The sequence below is a fragment of the Felis catus genome, chromosome C1, assembly GCF_018350175.1.
Source record: "Felis catus isolate Fca126 chromosome C1, F.catus_Fca126_mat1.0, whole genome shotgun sequence".
NCBI lineage: Eukaryota > Metazoa > Chordata > Mammalia > Carnivora > Felidae > Felis > Felis catus.
In genome coordinates this window covers 157161269-157183890 of record NC_058375.1, presented here as the reverse complement: position 1 = coordinate 157183890, position 22622 = coordinate 157161269, and the positions used below count along the sequence as shown (strand labels likewise).

The following is a 22622-nucleotide window of genomic DNA, read 5'->3' as shown; positions in this document are numbered from 1 at the left end:
CCCCGCCTCTGCCGGCGCTGCCTCCTCCCTCCGCCCGGCTCGGCCTCCCTCGCTCCCTCCCCTCGTGGCTGGCTCCGGCGGCGGCGGCGGCGGCGCGGCGGACGGGGAGGGCGTGCGCCGGCCGAGAGGTGTCGGCGGTGAGGGAAGGGAAGTTTCAAGTGGAAGGTCGTCCGCCGGCCGGCGCGTCCTCCCGCTCTCCTCCGGCAGCATCATGGCGGAGCCGAGCGGCTCGCCCGTGCACGTCCAGCAGCCCCAGCAGACAGCCCCGGTGACAGCAGCGGCGGCGGCCCCCGCGGCCGCGACAGCAGCGGCGGCCCCGGCAGCGCCCGCGGCGCCGGCTCCGGCCCCAGCCCCGGCGGCACAGGCCGTCGGCTGGCCCATCTGCAGAGACGCGTACGAGCTGCAGGAGGTTATCGGTCAGTGCGGCGGGCGCGGCGGGGCCGGCCCAGGCCGGGCGCCGAGGCCGGGAGGGAGGCGCGGCCGGGGGCGGGAGGGGGTGCGGGATGCTGGGCTTGCCTGCATGCACGCCCGGGAGGCAGAGCTGCCGGCTTCGGGGCCTACCGGCTTCAACAGTATTTTTTTTTTTTTTTTTTTAATTTATTTGTTCGTTCTCTGAGCGCTGGTGCTGCAGGAGGCGGCGCGGCGGATGTGACTCGCACTGCAGACGAGCCGCATGCTGCAAACTTTTATCTCCCGATCGCCGGGGCGGCGGAGCAGGGGACCGGCAAAGCCGCCGCATCACCCGCCTCCCGTGCGATGGGGCCGCAGCCCGTGGCGGTTGGCCACGCAGGCAGGCAGTCGCGGGTGAGGTGGGGTTGCGGGGGCGCCGCCCTGGGCTTCCAGCGCCCCCGCGCTGCGCCCGGGGGGCCGCGTCCTGGGGGACTCTGCGGGCGCAGCCGCGTCTCTGCTCTTCAAGCTCCGCGCCCTTGCCTCCTGTCAGCGGCCTCACGCCGTGGGTAAGGGGGCCAGGTAGGAGTCGCGGAGGCCCAGGTTCTTTCCCGAGGTTGGGGAGGATGCCGGCCTCCCTGGCAGCCGCTGCTCCGCGCCCGCCTTGCAGCCCGGCGCGCCCCGGTACCCGCCTCTCGGTACCCTGGCGCGCCGCCTGCCGCCCAGCCTGGCCGCCCGGGGAAAGCAGGCGCCCTGGCCTTCTGCCCTGCACCGGGCCGGTGCTTTCCTCTGGTTCAGGGCCGAGCTGCAAGAATGAAACCCGAGGCTTTCTGTGATCTGCTTCCTGCCATTCGGTGCCATCTAGTCGGCTCACAAATATCACCTTATCTTACATTTTTAAAAGCCTGGCAAAGTCAACGGCAAGAAGCCGGCATTACTTTTCCTTAGGCCGAGCACGTGAAAGGCCAGGAGATTTGTGTTGACCCCTTCACTTAGAACGGTTCCTATCGGATCGTCCTTTTTGAGAGTCTTGTTAAACCTAGTTGAGGAAGCCTCCAGGCAAAGTGCACCCTCAGCTTCTAACCTTACTGGGGCTGGGCTAGGACGTAGTTTTCCCATATCTTGATGTTTAAGTACTGTGATGAAAAAGGAATTTCGGGTATTTATGTTATCATTATTATTTGCTTTTCTTTTAAAAAATTCTCCACACCCCCTTTAAAAAATTAAAACAGAATTTCATTGGGTGTTTAAATGAGCCTTTATCACCTGCCACTGTGTGAATGAAACAGCATAGACCGAGATACGCATATATTTCATATATATGAGAAAGTGATGGGCCGAACAGTAACCTAGGATATAAAAACTTCAAATAATCTAAAAGAGACATCTCTATATAAAATTCTTTGAAAACCCAGACTTTAAACAACTTTGGGCCAGAGATTCTCAAGGAATGTGTCTTTGTGTCATTGGCTGGATTAAATCACCTTAAGGGCTTTTCAAAGCCTATTCAGTGAAGAGTGCTTTAACCTGGCATATAAGCCCCTTCAGTATTTCAGTGTTACTGCCTGCCCTCAACAGGCTTGCCCCTTCCCTTATTCTTCTTGTACTGATTGTACCCTGAGTATGCTGCTGTCCTGTGACACATGGTTTTACATTCCTTATTGCCTGGGCACAGGCTCTTCTCTCATCCGAGTGCCCATCTTTGTAGTGAATCTCACACAGTTCCCGAGGCTAGAGAGAATTTTCTTTGAGAAGCCTTTTGCTTCTCCTGAGGCAAAGTACATTGATCTCCTCTGCCTCTCCTTTTACATCATAGCAAGCATGTAACCCCCTATTTTTTAATTTGTGCCACAAAATTTAAGGGCTTACTGTGTCCCAAGCGTTGTGCTAGATGTTCAGAAGCATACAAGTTAATGAAAATGGTTCCTGCCCTCAAGGACTTCGGTTCTAGAAGATGTGATGTGTGAGCACTGGGAGAGCACAAAGGAAGGGGGAGGGGAACACAGGAACACCAGAATTTACTTATCAATTTATTTGGTCATTTTGTTAATTATTAGAGTTAAAATGTGGGCTTTGCCTTTTGAAAACATAGTATTTTGAGTTGACTAGTTTTGTGAATTAATGAATAAAATCTTAATTTAAGTGAAGGGATTAAGTGCAGGGCTTCTCTCTCTGCTCGCAGTAACAGCATTGTTAATTATGGTTGGTCAATTTACCTAAGGAATTTGAGAGCAAAAACACCTGCTTATTACTTCTACCCCTATTTTTGTACATTCAGACTGTAGGCATGGCTTTTCTCCATTTTAAATTTATCTCGTCTGTTTTCCAACTAAAAGGTGGTCTGTGTGGAGGCCATGTTATTGAAAAATCAGAGCACGGGAATAGGGTTTTGCAAGAGCTTAATGTTTATGGGGAATTATAAACCCATTTCCATTTAGTGTTTAATGCTAGTTGAGTGATTACAAGTGAACTTGTGGTTAAGCACTTTTGCTTAAACATTACATGCAGGAGAGTTAGTAGTTCAGACACTGAACTAGTTTCAACATGAATGCGGGTGGAGAGCCTTTGCCTCCCCTGTCCGTGTGGCAGGTGTCATATGATAGGGCTCCAGCAATGTGAGCTGTGACCAGCAGGAGGCTCGGATGTGCCTGAGCAGAAAAGACCAAGGGAAGCACCGTGTTTTAACTTTACAGCGTGGCACAGAGCACTTTTTCTTCATTTCCTTCTGCGCAGAGATTGGGGCCTCAGGATTATGAGAGAATAGGTTTACAAAAGTCCAAACAGAGCAGGTTCATTTGTTTGACTCCTGTTTTAGAAGAATAAACACAGGATTTTGCAGGTCTAAAAATAAAGTTTTCTTGTGGCATTGCTGTTCTTTTGTTGTAAAAGATCAATAGACAATTTGTAATGCTCTTAGGGTTAATCTGGTTCAGAAGTTTATGCATGACCTGGAAATGATGTAAAGTCTGTTGGAGGGATTGAAAATGTTGTGAAGTTATTAGGTTCCTCCTTTTAGCCGTCGATACCCTTGTCACAGTAGGTTCCAAATATTCGTCTCCTAAATAAGGAATGGCTCTTGGGAGGTTTTCTAGCCTCTTTATACCCTTCAGCCTCATTAACCTTTGTTCCTTACCTCTCCCCTTCATCCCACCCTAAGATTGTTTCTTTAGAACTATCAGGGTTAGCCAACGATAAGACAATTGAAAAACTAGTTTCTTTGTTGGTGATGTCAATAGTATTACCTTTGTTGAACAGAATGAACAGTGAATCGTGTAAATGTTGTCTTGGGCATCTGTTGTAGAATTGAACAACCTCAAGGAACTTTTCTGGCAAAGAGCTGTGGTCGCTGCAACACCAGTTTCTGTATTTGAGTCAGATAATGGCGTCAGGGGCTGTTTTCTTGGCTGATTTTCCTCAGAGAAACCCTAAATTGACTTATGCCTCAGAGTAAGTTTGATTTCCTTGGATTTTTTGCAGGGTAAACCTTTCTTTAGTTTTGTATTTGGTTTCTCAGGGTTGCTTCATTTTGTCCTGAGTGGTCATTTAGAATGATCTAAAAGTAATACATTTAATTTTTGGTCTCAGTCAACAAAAGACTTTGGTTCCCAGAATCCTAGCTATAGTTTGATGGAGGGCTCCTCTGAATACTTTATTTCTCTCCTGTGACGCTTTGTTTAACCATTCAGATGCATCTCCCCAAACCCAGATAATAGGGCATACAGCCAGGTTTTCAAGCAGCCTTTCCTAAAATGAGACCTGCCAGCAGCAGCCCAGAGACCTTCTGCCTCACTCTGTGCTCTCAGAGTTTGTGCGGGTTCTGTGGTTTAGGGATTAGAACTGGTTTTATGGGTACTCTAGAGGGATCTTGAGGACGTTGAGAGCTACATTGGGTCACAGTCATTTTTCTAGGACCTCAGAGGGCCCAGGCACAGAGTGTGTATTTTGATCTTCCAGACCTTTAAACTGGGCTGCTTTGCTGCTAGTGTTGGTTTGCTAGTTTGGCCATTTTATTTTATTTCATCTTTTAAACTAAAAGAGCCCTCAGATGTATGGCCTAAGACAAGGCTTTGATTTTCGTATCATTTCACCTTTTTTTTGTAAAGAGAAAAATATATATAGAAATACTCTTTTTGTACTTTTGTATTATTGTGGTAAAATATGCAAATACCACATAAGATTTACAATCTTAACCGTTTTCTAAGTGTATAATTCAGTGGCAGTAGTTACGTTCATAAGAGAAATGCTGTCTTATAGAATTCAGCTGTGAAACCATCTTCACTTAAAGTTTGTGTTTCTTTTTGAAAGTTAATGTATTACTCATTCAGTTAATGTATTTGCTATATATTGTATTTACTATTTGGATTTTGTCTTTTACTTTGGTCGTTTGTATCTTTCACGAAATTTTTATCTTTTTCAAGTTTATCAGTATACCTTTCTGCATAATTTTCACTTACTCTCCCGTTTAAATAACAGCTTCAGGGTGCCTGGGTGGCTTGGTCGGTTGAGCATCCAACTCTTGGTTTTGGCTCGGGTCATGATCTCACAGCTCATGGGATCGAGCCCCGCATAGGGATCTGCACTGACAGTGTGGAGCCTGCTTGGGATTCTCTCCTCCTCTCTCTGCTTCTCCCCGACTCACGTGTGCACTCATGCTCTCTCTTGCTCTCTCTCACAAATGAATAAACATTAAAAAGATAAACAGCATTAATGAAGTATACTTCATGTACCATACAATTCATCCCTATATACTGAACGGTTCAACGTGGATTTTGTTTTTTGTTTTTCTATATCCACAGAGCTTATCAACAAGGATAACAGTTTTAGAACACAGAAATGCTCTTTTAAATGTGCTGTCCAAAATGCTATGTGAGAAAATTCTCTAGGTAGAAAAGAAACTTTTGGTAGAATGACTACAGTACTTTATGCTTTTGATTTGTGACCAATAATATTATGAATTTTTCCCTGTCTCTGATAGTCTGTTATACACTACATTTTTGATGATGTTTGAGAATAAATTAAAACATTGCAGGCTCTGGAGTCAGATGGCCTGGTCTATTTCATATCCTGGCAATAGCAATCACTGGCCTTGTGACCTTGAGCAAATTACTTAGATGTGTCTGCACTCAGTTTCCTCACTTGTAACATGGAGATGATAAAAATAGGGTTGTGAGGATTGAGAGAATGTAAAGCACTTAGAAGAGTGCCTGGCACAGGGCATGCTCTCAATTAGTCTTAGTCATAACTACTAAAAGCGACATTTGCTAATCAGATTCAAATTATCAGGAGAGAACACAGCCCTGTCTCTGGTGAGATGTTGGAGTGGCTTGAAGCGTTTTCTCTGCTCGCTTTTCTAGCCGGGGCTGTGGGGGGGTCGTGGGGGGGGAACGGGAGGGGGAGTTTGCCGGCTGGTGGCCTTCTTCTGGTGTGTGGCTGGAAGGGGGCTCACGGGGGGGTCCCCAAAGCTCGCGCGGGGGGGGGGGTGGAGTGGCCTCCAGTCGCACCTCCCCTCTTCTGCAGGAGGAAGCTGAGGGACCTGTGGAGCTCCTGGTGGTTTGGAGAGCTCAGGGGTTTGGGTGCCAAATGGCCCTCTGACAAGTGGTGAGAGCATCCTGCGGGAAAGGTTGCTGGGAGGAACAGCCCATTATGACAGGGCTCTGAGAACAACCTGCTAAGACTGCACTTTTCTTCCACCTCTCAGTTGGCCCTGTGGAGGCTGCCATGCTGGCAGGAAATGCTGCTGACTAAAAGAAACATCGCCGTGTCCCAGTGCATGAGACGACAGGAGCGTTTGTGTTCAGATAAAGTCATCACTCTTGCTCCCCATCTCCTTTCTCCCCTCCCTGCTTTCCCCTCAGCTTAAAAATACTCTCAGGTCTTTCTTATCTTTAACAACAAATGAGAACAAAACAAAACACTCACTCGTCCTTCCTCTTCTAGCCACTACCTTATCTCCTTCCTTCCTTTCACAGCTAAGCTGTTTGAAAGAACCTCCCATTCACTTCTCAGCCCACTGTGCTCTTTGCCCTCCTGCTAAGAAACCAGAGTTGGCATCTCCACCATCACGGTGCCAACTCCTGGGGCCACAGCCCGGGGACGCTGCGGTTCCCTTTTCTCTTCTCCGCAGCATTTGGCACCGTCTGTCCTCTGTCCTCCTCCTTTCCTGCTCCAGGATCCACTTCACCGTATGTATGTCTGCGGCTGCAGCCGCCACCTGAGATGCTGAGGGTCTCCCTGTTCTGGGGGCTGGCGCGTCGGCTGCCCTTTGTATGTCTTTGTTTAGATGCTCCGGACAACGTGGCACTCACAGTTAAACTCATCGTCTCTCCTCCTTTACCTCAATCTTGATGAGCTTCGTCGACATCCTCCATCTTCCTTAAGACCCTGGCGTGTGACGCAAGGACGCCGGTCATCCCACGCTGCCCCCCCCCCCCCCCCCCCCCCCGTCTTCTTTCATCTCCCGCATCTAATTGGTCATCAGTCCTAGGTACTCTGCATCCTTAGAATCTTCTTTGCTCTGTCTTTAACTCTTCCCTTGGCCGTCACCGGTTTAGTTCAGGCCCTTATCGGTTCTTATTTGGGTTCTTGTAATAACTTCCTGACCAGCTTCCTTGTCTCCGTTCTTGCTTCCAGCTATGGGATGCACTCTTCCCAAAATGGTGGTGCTATGCCAACATTTTTGTCAGTTACCCTAGGCCTAAACACTTTTAGTGGCTTTTCTGTCATCTTTAAGGTTAACTCTAAGCATGGTTTTTAAGGCCTTTTGGGAATTGTCTCTTGCCTTTTGTGGACAGACCTTCCTTGTCATTTTCATTTGCAGACAGACTCCCAGCCAGTGGGAACCTTTTGCCGTTCTTGAAATGCTTCATGCTTTCCTAGCCTTGAGAGGCAAGTTTTCACTCTGTTTCAAACACCATTTCACACCCTACCGTTCAGTTTTCATGTATTAACAGAGAACAATGTGTCTCCTTTTCATTTTTACCTTTATTGAAGTATAACATGCATGTGGAAAAGTGTACATACCATAAATGTATATAGCTTGATGCATGTTCATTTGAACACACCCTGATCTGGCCTCCCTGTTAAGACCTGGAATAAATGATTTCTCTTCACACAGTCTCTGCCCTTAAGCCTCCTTTTCCTTTGCTCTGTTGGGTATTTTACCCCTGGCAATCCTCACACTGCATGCAAGTTGGCCGCTTCTTTGCCCATTAGGGTGCTGGATGTTAACTCCTTGTGAGGACAGCGTCTCTAGCCTCCATACTCCACACCTCGTATTAAGTATTTGATAAATGTTTTCTGGATTAAAGCCTGAACTCTGGGGACAAACACTCCTTACTTTCTTACATAAGGGGAACGTTGCCTGACTTCTAAAAATTTGCCTCCCTGGATCCTCAAGATTTGATCTTGCCTGTGGTTGACGATGTTGCTTATTTAGTTACGTTAGGGCCAATCAGCTTAAAGGGCTCTGTAGAAATTAGCTCATTAATCCTCCCAGATGAAGAGTAAGCATTTGAGTGCTTCCGCTTGCCTGTACCGTGCAGGTAGGCAGGCGTGCAGCGGCCTGGCTCTCCTGAGGTCATTGGACTGCGGGATGGCCTCTCAGGTTAAGGGCCTGCGGCCTCCTGCCCCGTGTGGCATCCTTTTACTTAGGCATTGTAGAGCGGGACAGGGAGGTCCCAGTACTGGTCTCCTCTTTTCTAGAACTTTCCTTTCTTGAGCATACCCATGACTTCTCTCTTCCTGTTTACGTATTTATATATAACCCAACCTTAAAGTTCTGCGGGGCCTCTTGCTGTGTAGAAATCAGGACTGTTGGGAGAAGATCAAGGATGTAAGTGAAACACAGGAACAGAACATCAGGGCAGGTGGTTTTCAAAGGTTGTTACGATGGCAGGGGTTGTATTTTTATAAATAATAAGGGACCCAGGGTAATAGGATTTGTGCGGATGGGACAGGATATGGCTAAGACGATAGACCATTTTTCTTTTTACGTCAGAATCAACCTAGTAGGTGCTATAATTCCTCTCTGGTGTCTTTATTGGGAAAGCTTCTTTTTTTCCCTGTTTAACTAGAATTCTTCATGTAATCCTACAAAGCTTTACATTTTTCTCCGGGACAGTGTTTTTAAAATTACACCAAAGCAATTTCAAGATGGTGATTCCAGTCTTTTGAGCGTTTCTTTTTGCAAATCTGCCATTCATTGGTCAGTGTTTCGATATGAGGAAAGAAATCATTGTGTTAATTAGAAAGGCATGTTAGACTTGGCTTAACAAGGACACTGAGGAGAAATAGCTGCTCTTTAGAGAATGGATTGGCTAGGCTTTAGTTCTAGAATTGATTTGGAGAAACACTTTGGAATCTGATGTGAGTAAATGCTGAAGTATTTCACATTTCTTTTCACTTGCCAGTTATTTGAGAATAAGCTATAGTTTAGTTTTGAGAAACTTCTTGGATATCGAAGAATTAGATAAATTGACTTTTAAAACCAATTGTATGTGGGAAAACATCATTTTAAGATAGAATATTTTATTTTCAAACTTCTTCCAGGAAGTGATATTTAGTATAACTCTTAGAGGCCTAGGAGTGGGGCTGCTCATTCCATTCTTGCCTTAGATATAAGTACATTTTGGCGACAATTTTAGGGTTTAGGTTTCCCACCATTAGTCACTGCTAGGGCTATTTACTGGAAGAAATAGTATGGTAAGTAAATATTGGTGACTTTCTGCCATGTGAATGGTAGATCTTCATTTGGGGAGTGTTTTTTTTTTTTAAGTTTAGTTTTATTTATTTATTTTTTAAGTAAACTCTGCCCCCAACGTGGGGCTTGAACTCATGACCCTGAAGTCAAGAGTCACATGCTTTTCTGCCTGAGCCAGCCAGGAGTCTTCATTTGGGAAGTATTTTGGAAGCCAGTGATCTGTGACAATTCTGAGGTCTTAGAGGAATCTGTGCTCTTGTTTTGGACTGGTAGGATCAATTTTTACCGGGGTTTGTAACAAGGGGCATCCCAATTGCTTTACTGTTTGCCTGTTTAGTTTGGGGATTGGAAAAAGATGGTATTTTCTGGATTGGTGCCTGTTGGCCTATTTTGTATTACTTACATTTTAATTTGAATTATCTGGTCTTTCTTCCCCTCCCTTCCCCTCCCTTCTCCTCCTTCCTAATTGACAACGTCACCATTCCCTTTGCTTAATTACGGAGTGACTCAAGAAAGCAGGGGGAGAGAGTGCTCAGGGGAAGGAATGATAGGTCACTGCTGGTTTTTTTGTAAGTCACCTCCTAAGTGAGGAATGGCTTAAGAATACAGAATCAGGAAATCTAATTTTGGAATAGACTGAAGAGAAAATCCATTCCTGCTCCTTTGTTTTATAGCCAAAGACTCTGGTGGCCTAAGTTCTTCAACTTTTTTTTTTAAACTGTTGGCCCAAAAGGCCTTAGAATCTCAGGCTTGTGATTCTTGCCTAGTTCAGTATTTTTTTTCTACTTATATCACGTTGATTCATCATTAGTGAGAAGGAAGGTTAGACATATTATCAACTCAGCTTTGTAACTACTATTTTAATAGAGTACATATCTATATATAACGTATTTACCACTAACTACCACAGTAAAAATCTTACTTCTTTAGAGGTGTTAAACTGATCTTTATATGTATTTCTTTATCAGGGTATTTTATTTAATGTGTAATAAGACATGGTGGTGTATAAACATGAAGTTGCTTCATTTTTTTTATTTTTTATTTTTTATTTTGTTATTTTAGAGAGCGGGCAGGGGAAGAGAGAGAATCTTAAGCAGGTTCCATGCTCAGTGTGGATCCTGATGCGGGGCTCAATCCCACAGCCCTGGGTTCATGACCTGAGCCAAAATGAAGAGTCGGTCGCTCAACTGACTGAGCTACTCAGGTGCTCCAAAGTCATTTCATTTCAATCATCATCTTTTGCCTGCTCTGTTAAAATAGAGTTGTTGGGGCACCTAAGTGTCTCAGTCAATTAGACATTCGACTTCGGCTCAGGTCATATCTCATGGTTTGTGAGTTTGAGCCCCACATTGGGCTCTCTGCTGTCAGCACAGAGCCCACTTTGGACCCTCTGTGTGCGTGCACACTCTCTCTCAAAAATAAATAAACAGTAAGAAAAAACAGACTGTATTGTAACCTTATCGTTGAGGTGGAGTTGGGGCATGGATGGGTGTGTTGGAAAGTAGAAGTTTAAGGAGGAGCAGGGTGATGGGTGAAGAAAACATATGAAGTAGATGAACTTCAGGGCTGATCATTAGCTGGAGAAAAGTTTCTGCACTACAGTCAGGTCCCCTCTGCCGGGCTGTGCTTTGTCGTGGTCACAGCAGCAACAGCTTTCCTTCATTTCTTGGCGTGTCCTTGGCTGTCGGGTATGACAGCCAGTAGCCACGTGTGGCTATTTCAATTTAAACGCATGGAAATTAAATAATTTTGGGGGGGGGGATGAGGTATGAACAGGCAGAGCACAGATGTTTAGGGCAGGGAGACCGCTCCATGTGATAGCATAATGATGGATACATGTTATCCTTTTTCCGAAACCCATACAATGTATAGAATCCAGAGTGAACTGTAGTGTAAACTGTGGACTCGGGGAGAAAACGATGTGCCAGTGTAGGTTCATCAGTTGTGACAAATGTACCACTTTGTTGGGGATACTGGTAATGGGGGAGGCTATGCATGTGGGGGGGCAGAGGGGAAATATATGGGAAATCTCTACATTCCTCTCACTTTTGCTGTAAACCTAAAACTACTCTAAAAAATCTTTTAAAAAATACAGTTCCTCACTTAGTAACCACATTTGAAGTGCCCAGTAGCTAATTGTGGGCAGTGCAGCTGCAGAACCGGATTTTGTCTAAGTCTGTAATCCACACTATTGTATAAGGATATTGGATGGCTCAGATATAGACTGTTTCCATCACCCACCGCAAAATGTTTTATTGGGCCGCACTGGATGATAATTTCTCTGAAATGTTCAGAAAATGACTAAATATTGTGATGGCTTGTAAAAAGTGTGAGGCCACCTCCCGATAACATACTAAGGCATTGCCACTGACTCAGAGGTACACAAAGACAAGCAATGCTACACCCTATTAAAAAAAAATCTTTTGTTTTCACTCTGTGCTCTATTTGAAAGCTAATTGATTCATATTTTCAGAAGAACAGTTATTCTTTTTTTGTGTGTGTGGTGAAATAGATACCCCTGTTGACGTAGGGAAGATGGTTTTGAAGTGTGAGTTTTTATCTTACCCACTTAACTCATTCAGGGATGTTCTTGTAAACATAGAGAGTCCTCCCAAATGAAATTCAGTATTTTCAGAAGTATCAAAATGTTACTTTTCCTTAAGAAATCACTTCAGAGTCTGGAGTTGGATGTGCTAGACAGTATCACTTCAGTTTATTTTATTTATGAAGAAAGAACTGACTAGGGTTTTTTTTTTTTAAATAAAATTACAGAGGAGTTGTGAACTTAACTCAGAAAAATAATACGTCTGTCAATTTTAGTCACTTAAATAGTGAGTTTGAATCATGGACCCTTCTTTTCTCTTGAGTTTAAAACAATTTGGTATTTCAGTCACTAAAAGATGGTTTAACCTAAGTTCTATATTACATAGAAAACATCCAGTGTTTAAGTCAGCACCTTAACAGAAATTCACACTCAGTAACCACTGTTTGGGTAGGATACCTGCTTTGAAAGGAAGGAGAGAGAATTAGTGACTGAGGGGTGAAAAAATCTGTGTAGGGAGATTAACTAGGTTTAATTTTGGGCAATTCAGGAACAGTCTGTCCTTTATCATGTTTGATGTCCCTTGGGTAACTGAGTCCATAACAGAGTATTTTACTATGTAATTCTTTAAAATTTTTCCTTGTATGTGCCCTTTCAAATTTCTGGAGCCCTAACTCTAGTGCCTGACCTTCAACAAGGGTTGTTGTGGAAACAGTTTTAATATGGCACCTTTCCTGGGCACTTGGGAGGCTGAAATAGGGCTAGGAGAAGTGTCTCTGTGTAGTTTCAGATTGTGATCACTAGGACTCACTTAAGAAGAGGAATATTTTTGGCATAAGTCAAGATCAGGGGCTAGATTGTTTATCTTTACTAAAATAAATACTCCTCACTTGTTTAAAAAGTGACCATCTCTAGACCTAAGAGATAATGAGCCTCTGAGTTCAATTTATAGCTATCTTCCTGATTGTTTCCATAGAAGTAGCAAGGGGCAGAGTGAGAAGGAGACTCAGAATCTGAAGCAGGCTCAAGGCTCCAACCTGTCAGTACAGAGCCCGACGTGGGGCTCAAACCCATGAAGCGTGAGATCAGGACCTGAGCCGAAGTCAGCGCTTAACCGACTGAGCCACCCAGCTGCCCCTATTTGCTTAAATAATCTTAAAGGCAGGTGTCTGGTGTGTAGTTACTAGAGTAGGTAAAAGTCCCAAGCATTTGTTTTGCTTGTTATTTCACATTTAGTCTACCATATGAAGAGTGAGTAGTTTTCAGCTGTTTACAGTTGTTTAAAAATTAAATCCTCCCTTGTCTCTTGGAGCTACTTGGAAGAAAGAGAATGCCAAAAATATGAAAGGTAATCTTTATGGGATATGACTGACTTTAAAATTGATCACATCAATTTATTTACACAAGAAGTATTACTTCTTTTAAGGAGACATGGTGGGAGGTATCCACTTATACTTTACAGCTACGTTTCATTTTAAATTTTAAAAGTTACCCATTTCCATCAGCCCTCCTGTGAAGAAATGAGACTGATTCCTAATGTGACATTAAATTGCTCTTAAGATATTTCCAGAAACTGTTTTAAACAGTTGTGGCTTTATTGGAATAATAATTTAATCTTGCAGAATGATTCTAGCCTGAACAGTGCTGTGGGTTGTTTAAAGTCACTGTTTTTAATAGATTCGGCATCACCAGTTCATAGAAGTGATGGGATCGAGACTACAAGGAGCTGTGTGTCTAGAGGTAGGGATAGCAAAAGCAAAAGCTGATGGTGGACTGAGGAGGCATGGTAGAGTGGGGAGTAGGATTCCAAGATCATATCTGTAAAGCCGGAGACTAGCACAAGGCAGCAACAGACCTCAGATCTGAGCAGGGGTAAGAGACAGACAAAGAACTCAGAGGCATATCCAAGTTTAAAATTCGCAGGAGTCCAGCAAGGTGTCAAGGCAAGGAGGGACAATATAGTTCTTCCCAGAAAAATTTGGTGGCAACGTCTTGTTGAGGTGGGCGCCTCATTTAAAGCTTTGCCTTCAGGGGTGCCTCTGACAAACTGGAAGGTTTGGTGTGGATTCTGATGGTCTCTGTATCGGCTATGTATAGTTGTGTGACAAACCACCCCAAAACTTAGTGGCTTAAAACCATGGCTATTTTATTTGCTTACGATTCTGTGGGTTGGCAATTTGGGCTCAGCTGGGCTGGGCAGTTCTGCTGGTCTTGCCGAGCTTATGGCTACCTGGGCCGGGGCTACGTCTTTGAAGATGGTCTCGCTCTTGTGTGGTGGTTGGTGCTGGCTGTCGGCTGGCCCTTTGTCCACTGCTGTCTCATTCTCAAGGAGGCTCCCCTGTAGTTTATCTGTTGGCTGCGGCAGCGTTCCAAGTTTGCAGGGACGGAGTCTCAAGGGCTCTTGAGGCCTCGGCTTGGTACTCACCCCGTGTCACTCAGCCTCATTCACATCACAGGGCCACTCAGATTCAAGGAGAAGGGAAGTCCATTTCCCTGCTTGTTGGGCATAGTGGTAAAATCACATGGCAAAAGGACATGTATATAGACATGGGAGGGATTCTTATTGCCGTCTTTGCAAAGTCTCTACCACAGCAGCTTTATTTAGCTCAAGAGTGATGAATAGACAATGTTTGATATTCATTGAACTTTCCTTTTTAACTTGTGGTGGGGGAGCTAATTGCTCAACTACCTTCATCCCAGTTGTTATAGTGTGATTGATTATGGGTTTCATAAACTAATGTGCTGTGTGAACTATTTTGTTAGAAAAGTGGCTTTAGAAATATATAATTTGCTAAATAGTCTAAAGGTGTTGAGTCTAATATGACATTTGAAGGGCGAAGGGGTGTGTGTGTGTGTGTGTGTGTGTGTGTAATGCATCTGATCCTTTTTAGCCTTGAGTTGTTTTATTCCAGACTGACCTTCTTAGAACTTAACACCACATTAAAAATATAGATTGTCTGCACGCACGTATATACTTCTCCTGCCATCTAGAAGTCAGTGAACCAGATCTATCATAGCCCCCAAAATAACATGTTGTCTCTGCATCACTCAGTTTAAGTGTAGATGGTTGCTTACATAATTATGGAAGTTTCTTCACTTTGAAGTCAATCCAGCAATATTTTACTGCCAGTTTTATAATCAGTTTTCAAAAAAGAACTGTCATCCTATTAGGATAAAAAGATTAGAAATCCAGTAATAGTTATTGGCAGAATTTGCCCGTTTTCTTTATCATATATGAATGGCAGAAATGATGGATGGGAGATGTGCAAGTAATACCATTTATCAAATTGCAGTCTTCCTGGTAAAAGCACTTATGAAATATCATATGCTTTTAGTTGTGGGAAGAGGGCTGAGTATTGTCGTTATAAATTTACAGACTTCTGTTTATTCTAAAGGGGGAGATAGATGTGTACGTGGATTAGATGCGTGGGATGTCCTTCCTGTGGTTGGCCCACACCCCTTTCTCACAAAGGGAAGAAAGATTGAGAGAAGGATATTACCTAAACCTCTGAGTTATAAAAACCTCCAAGCTTATTTATCTTAAACTTTCCAAATATTATACAAATAATATGTAGAAAATTTGGATAATGCAGATGAGTGAAAAGGGGAGAAAATCCACCAGTTACCTTACTGTCCACCAGCTATTGGCCTGACGAGCCTTTATTGTCCACCAGCTAGATAGTGTTTGACTTTTGGTGTAAGTTGACATGGGATAGGACTTAAAAGGAGTATAAATTGATTTTTTTGGAGATTGATATGTCTTCGCATTCTCAGTGCTTTCACATTTCATTTGTTTTGAGAAAGAAAATAAACCAGTGGCAGATTAATACTTGCTTGGCAAAAGTGATTTGTTTCTCGAAAATTTGACACTGAAAGTCAAGCATACTTTATGATTACTGGACAGACTATATGTATGTATTTTTCTTACACTTATGTGTTTTCAGAATACGGTTACAATCTAAATGTCTACATTGCAATTTAGTATTTCTTAGAAGTGTCAGTTATTTGCCCTTTGCCCTTTGGGTGCTATGGATCTACCTTATTTGGTACTTTTCTGATTGCAAGTGAAAACATTTTACAGAAAGCTCTGGAATGGAGGGAACTTAAGAATAAGTAACTTTCTCATTGAGGGTGTGTTGAACACAGTAATGACTTTTAGATTTCACCTTGACCTTTCATATCAGACCTAGAGCTGTCAGTATGAGAATTTTTTAGATTTGCTAAATATATGTTATCTTTTTGTAGTGCCAGCTCTTTGATTTCATGGGTATAAGGGAGAAATGAATCTTCAGGAATTTAATTTGATTATCTGAATGTTGAATTTTTTTGGTCTTTTTGGCAAGTAAAAAGCTTCAAGGATTTTATAGCATTTTCAGTGAAAGGATGAAATAGCTATTGACCTGACCAGCCTTTATTTTATTAAAGTTTTTAAATTACAAAGATATAAAAAATACTTTAGTAGGTGAAAATAACAACCCTCAGTTTTCATTTCTCAGAGTTACCTCCCCCCCCGCCATGGTCAGTTTGGTGTGTATCTTTCTGGATGTTTTTCTTTGTATACATATGCCCATAGATTTTTTTCCAACATTTAATTATTATTCACGTAATGTGGTAACTGTGCATATTACCCTACACTTAATAATTTTTACTTCCATAGAGTAGTAATATGTATTACATGTGTATTTTACTTCTGGGTATCTTCTGTATGTATGTGTAGTAAAATATACACATTACAAATATCCACAGCTGTCATTCCTAGATCATTTCTCATAGCTTTCTACCTCATCTAAAGATATTTTATTATTTATGGTTAAATATTTAAATATTCTTATTTCAATTCCAGGTCCATTTCTGTTCTGTGGATTACTTTATCTAACCAATCTTTTACTGATGAACTTCTTGGTTGTCTCCAGGTTTCCATAATCCTGTGCGGTGGATTTCCAGTAGTGGGTTTGCAGGGACAAATGGTATTACTTTTGTATTTTTGATAGGTACTGTGGAAATTTCTTCCAGTTGTTACATTAATTGCTCCCCTTTCTGGCTTTAAAGGTAGAAAGGAGTTAGACTGAGAAGGCATCTTGCCTTCTCCCCTGTTGACCCAGACCTGAAAAATCTAAGATCAGGAGGAGAAAATGGTGGATGGGGTGGGGTGGTCACAGATCGGAAAAGAGAAAAATTGTCATCTAAGTTTGGGAAATAAAAGTTGCATTACCTCATGCACTTAAAAAAATGAAATGTCAAGAAGTTTATTACTGTGAACAAATTTATGGAAAGGTTTTTCTGAATTGGTGAAAAGTTTGGATTGCAGAATGTAACAAAGTTGATTTACTCTTTTGGTTACAAGGACCCAGGACTCACTTAAGTTATACCCCTGAGTAATAGGGACATTCTCAATGAAGACAGATGTGGGAATATGGGGACAGGAATGTCCTCCATAACCCCAGGGTTTTGTAGCTATCAGGAAAAGCTGAGCACCCGGCTCTGGGGGGAATTGCAGTGTTCTCATGAGCCGTGTAAGTGGACAAGACCTGAGCAGCGGGAATTTTTGGGTCCTCACTTCAGAATCCTCTAATGTTGGTGTGATTTAGCCAGTCGGGGTGAGTCTGCTTTTGCCCTGTCTGCTCGCTTCTCTCTCCTCTGTCCCGTGGTTTCTGCTGGGTCAGAATTTTGGCTCATTCATACCTGTCCTGGCCCTTAAAGCTTCTCTTTTCAACCCTTTCCCTTTTGGCCATAGCTATGGCTGCTAATTGCTAGATTTTCTCTTTATTTACCAATTTTGATGCCAAAGATTGAGAATCCAGTTTTTACCAGACTCCCTGCATAGGACAGCTGCCAGCTCAGGTGGCCTCTTTGGACAAGGGCGAAACATGGGAAGCTCCTACCTAGGAAGGGAACTTGGGGGTGGCAGGCGCCATGAGTCGGTGTTTATATAACTTTGCTCTTAGGTTAGTGACCTATCCAGAATGTAATCCTGATTAACGTACTTTTTTTGTTAATACACACACACTCATATACACTTTGTTACATAAATATATATACTTGTGATGAACTTAAGAAGCAGTTTATTCTTTTAAGTCAGTGTATACTTCCCTGGGACACAACTTTCCTTTTTCCCCGTAGAGTAAATTGGGAAAACTTGTGCCCTGTCTCAGTAGTAAATGGTTTTCAATTCTGAAATACCAATGCCTGGATCATGAGGTATGGTCTTGCCGTTTCTGATGGACTTAAATGTCCTATGAAATATTTCATCCTCTTTATGATGGTACAGTTCTGAAAGGAAGAGTATCTGGTCCTCCCTAATTTTATTAGGTATTTGGCACCCCAGTGTTTCAGAGATGAAGAGTTGTTTATATTTCTCTAAGCTGCTTTGTTTTCTTCCTAAGGGTCACAATCAAGTATCCCCCACCCCCTTTTCTTTCCTGTTCTTCTCCTTCCTCAACCCCAGTCAGCTTCTCCTTCAAAGTAGTGGCTAGTGGGTTGAATGTTTTGGTGACTCTTGAATTCCTGAGCCCTTGACCTTGGTACCCATGTCTCTCAGCATCTCAAAGGGCAGTTTCCCTATTCCTCTTAAAAATGAGAACCATGCTCGTAAAATGCTGTCTCAGTTTGGTTTCAGATCACTTGAAATGTAATCTGATTTGAAAGGCAGCATTGAAGCTCCTGTTTACCAAAAGGTTTTGATTATCATTTTGTAGGAATTTTTGTTGGGTAAAAGATAGATGAATAGCATAGCAACCAAATGGTCTTATTTCAATTTGGAAAGTTTCTTCTGGTGGTCTTGAATTCGGCGTTTTAATCTGCTTTAAAAATGCCTCTTAGCACATAAGCAAAATTAAACATTATTAAAGTCTGTGCAATGCTTTTTATTTTTTCCGAGAAAAATCTTTTAAATACTTTTTGGTAAGGACATGCGTAATTTAAAGCTTTCATTTTGACAGCTTGGTTTTAGCTGATAGGCATGTTAATCTCTATTTGATTGCTTTGGTGGCGAGTTGAAAATCACCTAGTGCCTGGCTTAGAGTACATTTATAAATGTGCTTTCTTTGGTTTTCTTTTTTTCTAAGTTTATTAATTTATTCTGAGAGAGAAAGAGAGCTCGAGCAGGGGAGTGGCAGGGAGAGAGGGAGACAGAATTCCTGATGCGGGTCTCGATCCCACAAACTGTGAGATCATGACCTGAACTGAAAGCAAGAGTTGGACACTCAACCCACTGACCCACCCAGACGCCCTGGTTTTCATTTTGTGAAATAATAAAGTGAATTTTCTTACATGTTGCTGTATTATAGATTTGACTGTTTATCTGATTACCAGATTTAAATTAAAAAAAAAAATTAGCCATTTTTTCTTTTGGCTCTATGTCCCTTTATCCTTTTTTTTTTTTTTTTTTTTTTTTCCTGGTGTATGGGTGGCGGCCTTTTCTGTTATTTTGTAGCATGATAGGAAAGTGGATTTGTTTTGTTTTTTCAAGAATTTCCCGTTCTTTTCAACTTTGGCTTAATTTTCATTATGTTCTTTCTCCCTTTGGAAGTGTCAAAGTGTATGTAAATATGATTATATATAGAATATGTGACTGTTACATCGTTTTTTTTTCTTTATGTACATAGAGGCAAAAGATACATGTGTATGAAATGGCATATGACCAAAGAAAAATTACAGGTAATGAAGTTATTTGACTCTTGGGGAGACTTTTATTGTATCTCTTGAGATCTAGTGATCTTTGAAGAAAAACGTTGGCAATTAAAATTCTCCTATTCTCTCTACCTGGAAGACTTGAGGCCGTGTAAGGGCAGTGTAAGCTGACAGGATGCTTCTGAGACTTCCTGGAGGACCTGCTGTGTGTTGCCTGGCCTGAGTACTTGACATCTTTTATGTGCCATCCTTACCTCATTCTTGCCAGGATTGGTATGATTATCCCAATTGTACACATCAGGAAGTAGAGACGTGGGCCGTCACATAATCTGTTGAAGGTCACATAGCTGGATGTGAACCCAGTGACCTCTGGTTGCAAATCGCCTCCCTGCTTTTGCTATTTGACCTGCCTTTAGGATTTCTCAAGCTATCAGTAGAGTTAGTTTCTAGAGGAAAGGTCCCTATTTTTTTTTTTTTTTAATGTTTATTTTTGAGAGAAAGAGCACGTGAGCCAGAGTCGGTGAGGGGCAGAGAGAGAGGGAGGCACAGAATCCGAAGCAGGCTCCGGGCTCTGAGCTGTCAGCACAGCTCAGACAGACATGGGGCCCGAACTCACGAGCTGTGAGATCATGACCTGAGCCGAAGTCAGACGCTTAACCGACTGAGTCACCCAGGCACCCTGAAAGGCCCCTATGTTTAAAGCAGCATCACATGGTAGTTGGGCTGAAACTTGTACATCAGGCCAACATGGGCTCAGATTCTGTTGGCATCATTTTCCAGCTTTGTGACCGGGAGCCAGTTCCTTGGCCTCATTGTGCTTCATGGTGGTTCATAATCAAAGTCAGGACCATCATGTTGGCCTTGCTGGATAATATAATGCATAATCAATAATGAAGATGATGATCGTAATTATAGCAGTTAGCACTGAGGAGCTATTTTTGTAGCTCATTTAGTCCTCACGGTAACACCATGAGGAAGGTTCAGGTATCTCTGTTTTACGTAGAAAGTCCTCAGCATGTGAAGTCTTTTTAAATTATTTGTACTTTTCACACCAGCGTATGTTTCCATTGCTGTGGGTAATTGAGGATTCACTGACTTGGAGAATTCACTGTCATTCAATAAATTTGAACACCTGTTATGTATGTGGTCATTCAGGTAAACTTTCTTTCTCTCTCCTAGTATTTTTTATTACTAGATAAAAACTAGATAATTATCTAGTTTTATTACTAGGTAAAAACTAGATAATTACTAGATAATTTTTTACATAATATAACTAATATTTTAATAGGTTGTATTGTTAAAAGAGTAGTTTTATGGTAACTCAAGCACTAATTTAAGCATTCATAAATAGGAAACGCACAGACAGAATATGTGTCCTCCAAATAAATTAATACTACTGTATTGGTACAAAGGGCTCTGGAGATTCTGTGAGAGGACCAGGAATCTTTTAAAAATGCCCTCTATTCATCCACTCATCTCTTTCTTACCATACAAAGTACATAAAAATTTAGTCAATAAATCTGTTGCATAAGGCAGCAATCCCCATGGCCTGCCGTATACCTAAGTCCGTGATGGGGATGTGGGGAGGTTTGAAAATGTTATGAACATTAATGCTAAAGTGTTGACATCTATAAAGAACACAGAATTCTGGCAGCGGACTCCTACGTCTCATCGTAAAAGAGAGAAAACCATAGGGCTTTGCTCATTACTTCCCAACATTGAAATCAGACTAAAAAAATTCAGTCTAAACAGCAGACTGTTCAACATTTAAAAGGAAAAAAAAAAAAAAAAGAAAACACACAAATGCACCCCTCTCTGAACAATCCTGTAATATCCTGGAATCTCCTGTCAGTACGAACCTTTGTGTCTGTTAAGAAAGTTCTTCCTCACGTTTTGGAGAAGGTAGGACCATGCATCTCAGAATATGAAAAAGTGGGTGGGGGGAGGGATGAGTCTATTCTTCAGAAAGACCTGAGCAGCTGTGGGCTGGCCACAGGTCAGGTTTTATACCTCCCTGCTTTTACTTGATCACAGGATGGGTTGACAATCTGTTTTTTGTGTTTGTTGAGTTCCAGTGTGTGTCACACGTTGCTGCATCTTGGTGATTTAGAGGAAGCTGCTTTTGGGGTCTGACCTTGAGAGACTTAGAAAAGTTTACAGGGGAAAACAGAACTGATTGCACCCCAGTGAGGTAATTGCCTGGTGGAGGTGTGTAACCAAAATTTAGAGCCGATCGCCCCATCCCCAAAGTCCTTCTGTCTTTTGTTAGCAGCATGTCATATATAGTTATTGTCAGAATCTTAAAGGAAGGGATTTCAAACCCAGTTTGTTAAGTTCCCACCACCCACTGTGTGTTGTAAAGTTTGTTTCAAGACAGAATGTAGTGAGAGATTAATAGGACTAATGTTTATTTTTGAGACAGAGAGTGAGCGAGCAGGGCAGGGGCAGAGAGGGGAACAGAGGATCTGAAGCGGGCTCTGCACTGACAGCAGAGAGCCTGATGTGGGGCCTGAAGTCTCATGAACCACGAGATCATGACCTGAGCTGAAGGCAGATGCTTAACCGGCTAAGTCGCCCAGGCGGCCCAGAATTAATGTTTTGATAAAAACGGGATAATTCGCATGATAAAAACAATTTTTGAAGTTTAGTGCTGTCTCTACAAACATGGGTTAAATGCTAGCATTAGTTGAATACATACGTCAGCACGTGTATATGTATACATATTTGGCTTTTTAAAGACGTGCATGTATTAGCATCATGCTTTCATCTTGTATGTAAACTGTGGATTCTGAGATAATCAGTTTAAATTTTCAACAAGGAAGAGTTATAATGAAACGAAACAATGGGTTTTTTTGTTTCCCCAGTAACTAAATTTACCATTGTTCTGAGAAATCAGCAAATGACCCCAGGATGTGAATTTAATCGAGTTGTGCCTTTGAACGAAGGTATCCTGGTTCTGGTGGGATTTTCTACTTCTCATCATCCTGTTCACGTGTTCACTTGCCTCCCTGTGTTGAAATCAACAGCAGCTCACTATGATTTAACCAAGTTAACAAACAATAATTTTAATACAAAAGTAATGGACGTGGGAAACAAAAGGAACTGTTACTTCTGGCTCTGTCAGCTCAGCACTCAAAGTCAAACACTTTTTACCTTTTGCTGAAAAAATGTTTTCCAATTATGGTTTTCCTGTGAAGGCCCACTTTAAAATATAACCCCTTCCACAGAGCCTAGATTTACTTGGAGGTGCTGTTTGATTGTCAGTGACTCAGGATGTAGAATCTTACAATCTCCTCAATTGCACACATGTACAGTTGTATTATCTTTGGCAATTTAAGACGTTCGTTTTGTTTTTGTTTTTGGTAT

General features: G+C 42.4%; 1 protein-coding gene across 6 annotated transcripts in view; it reads left to right on the top strand.

Annotated features, from left to right (window-relative positions):
- STK39 (serine/threonine kinase 39) overlaps nucleotides 1-22622 on the top strand; it is a 324725-nt gene that overhangs the window by 12561 nt on the left and 289542 nt on the right. For 5 of the 6 annotated variants that reach the window (XM_023259427.2, XM_045033901.1, XM_045033902.1 and 2 more), the window contains exon 1: nucleotides 61-416. The exons of the other annotated variant lie outside the window; for it this stretch is intronic. In XM_023259427.2, the coding sequence (XP_023115195.1) occupies nucleotides 212-416 (205 nt within the window). In that variant the 5' untranslated portion in view covers nucleotides 61-211. Of the gene's footprint in view, nucleotides 1-60; nucleotides 417-22622 lie in introns of those variants that run through there. 6 annotated transcript variants of the gene reach the window in all.